Below are 2,573 nucleotides of genomic sequence, written 5' to 3'. Positions count from 1 at the left end.
TATATTATATTATATTATATTATATTATATTATATTATATTATATTATATTATATTATATTATATTATATATATTATATATCACATCACAACATGCACTGTGTGGGACATACTTACACTAAAAATGTATACTGGGGCGCCTGGGTGGCTCAGTTGGTTAGGCATCTGTCTGCCTTTGGCTCAGGTCGGGATCCCAGGGTCCCGGGATGAAGCCCCCTCGTGGGACTCTCTGCTCAGCGGGGAGCCTGCTTCTCCCTCTCCCCCTGCCTGCCACTCTGCCTACTTGTGATCCCTCTCTCCCCCTCTCTGTCAAATAAATAAATAAAATCTTTAAAAAAATAAAAAAACATATACTAAAAAATTATTCATTGTTGACGCGAAATTTGGTTTTAACTGGGCAGCCTGTGTTTTATCTGGGAACCGTCAGCGCGCTCGTGTGTGTGTGTGTGTGTGTGTGTGTGTGTGTGTGTAGGGTGGAGAGGAGGGGGGTGAGGAGAAGGGGGTGGGGAATCGCTCACTCTCTGTCCAGACACCTAACCTAGCCCGAGTGAAGGCTTTGTTGAGAGGACCCTGCCTCAAACGAGGTCAGCAGGTCCGAGTTTGTCTCTGATGCCCTCACAGCTTCATCCCATCCTGGGAAGGGAAATGTTGCCCATTCGCAGGAAAGATCCCCCTCAGCGGCAGAGAGGGCAGAAGGAGTGAGCAAGTGTCCAAACTCTGATAATGCTGGGTGCAGAATGAAGGTCTCTAGAAACTTTCAACTTGTGGAGCAAAATTAACGAAATCAATAAAGTGTCAGAAAGCCTGTGACTCATTTTCAAATGGCTCCGTGCAAGCTCCCCATGCGTGTAGATAAAGCAAATATGGCAAGTTGTTAACGATTGCTCTGGGTTTCATTGTATGCTTCTTCTAACTTGTGGGATCTTGGACATTTTTCATAATGAAAAGTTCGAGTTTAAAAAGAAGGACAGCCGGGGTGCCTGGCTGGCTTAGTCGGAGGAGCGTGTGACTCTTGATCTCAGGGTTGTGAGTTTGAGCCCCATGTTGGGTGTAGAGATTACTTAAAAATAAAATCTAGGGGCGCCTAGGTAGCTCAGTCGGTTAAGCGGCTGCCTTTGGCTCAGGTCATGATCCCAGGGTCCTGGGATCATGAGCCCCGTGTCGGGCTCCCTGCTCAGCTGGGAGCCTGCTTCTCCCACTCCCTCTGCCTCTACCCCTGCTTGTGCTCTCTCTCTGTCAAATAAAGAAATAAACTCTTAAAAAAATAAAATCTAAAAACTTTAAAAAAATAAATAAAAAGAAGGGATGCCTTACTGCGGAAAAGGGGAAGGTTCTAAGATAGCCACGAGCTGTAGTTTTGTTTATTGGGCAGCTGGGTGCAAAGCTTGAATCTACCCACCTCTCTCTCAGCTCCAAGGCCCTCCTCACAGGCTTCCAGCTAGTCTGAGGACCACATCCACTCCCGTTCAGATGGGGTTTGTAGCGCTGCTCCACATGATGCTTACAGACCTCTCCCATCCGGTTATTACTTACAGTTCCCTGAACTGGCTGTTCTTTCTCTGGTGGCCTCCCAGCCTTTATCTCTGCTGTGCCCTCTGCCTGGAAACCCTTCCCTCTCCTTACTCTTTCCTATCCTCCCTGGCCTTGGGGTCTTTCTTTAAAGCCACTTCCTCAGGGAAGCATCCCCTGACCCCAAACCTCAGCAAGGTCTCCCCATTATATTTCCACATGGCATCCTCCCTTTGTCCTCTGGACCATTACTGCAGTTTCTTATTATATATTTGTTTGAGTCTTTGTGTCACGTCTATCTCCCCAACTAGGTTGTAAATCCCTTGGGAGCTAAATAGAAATGGGCGTATGCACCCCCCTGGGTGGCCCCCTCCCCACCCCGCCTGGGTACAGATGGGCACACAGGACATGCTCATCAATTCCAGATGGAACAGAGGCAACAATAAACAAACCTTTCAGCAAAAATAGCTCCTCCTCCAGGAAGCCCTCCCTGACCTCTTCTCCCACCTCACCTTCTCAGGTCATCCTCGAAGGGCAGGAAGAGCCACTTCTTTGGCATGTCCCTAAGGAACATATCCTGCTGCTCCTCCGTGGGATCCTGGGACACGTACACCAGAGCCAGCTGGGCTGCCCGCAGCACATAGAACTCATCTGTGAGCTTCACGAAGAAGTCCCTGAGGATAGGCGCGAAGGCTTGGCACTGCGGGCAGGACCCAGAGCCAAAGAAGAGCAGCACCAGCCGGTTCTCCAGCTTGCGGCTGAGCTCAGCCTCCGTGTCCAGCTCGTCCTGGTCGCTGTTGTTGCGAATCAGGACGTGGCCGGAGAACAGGGAGGCCATGGCAGCCCTGGCTGAGAGCTGGGGACACGGCCGAGGGACTTTGTGTGGCCCTGGGCCTGCTGGCTGGCTGCTGGTCTGGGATTAGGTATCTTTAGGAGGCCAGCTTAGGACCTCACTAATCTGCCTAAACCGTGGCCTGATTCTGTACTGCCTCCAAGGGTAGGGGCGGGCTGCCCATGGGCTCCTTCTCTGGAGACAGCTAGAAATCCATTAAGAAAAAGCACAGG

The 2,573-nt window shown here is 50.2% G+C and overlaps 1 protein-coding gene across 1 annotated transcript in view; it reads right to left on the bottom strand.

Annotated features, from left to right (window-relative positions):
- Window positions 1-2,346, bottom strand: part of NXNL1 (nucleoredoxin like 1) — a 2,925-nt gene extending 579 nt beyond the window's left edge. Inside the window, exon 1 of the mRNA XM_034997544.1 lies at window positions 2,021-2,346. Coding sequence (XP_034853435.1) covers window positions 2,021-2,346 — 326 coding nt within the window. The remainder of the gene's footprint in view (window positions 1-2,020) is intronic.
- Between the last annotated feature and the right edge of the window lie 227 nt (window positions 2,347-2,573).

Source organism: Mirounga leonina, unplaced genomic scaffold, assembly GCF_011800145.1.
Source record: "Mirounga leonina isolate KUSES-001 unplaced genomic scaffold, KU_Mleo_1.0 Mir_94, whole genome shotgun sequence".
In the NCBI taxonomy this organism is placed as follows: Eukaryota; Metazoa; Chordata; class Mammalia; order Carnivora; family Phocidae; genus Mirounga; species Mirounga leonina.
This window is presented reverse-complemented; position numbering and strand designations above follow the sequence as displayed.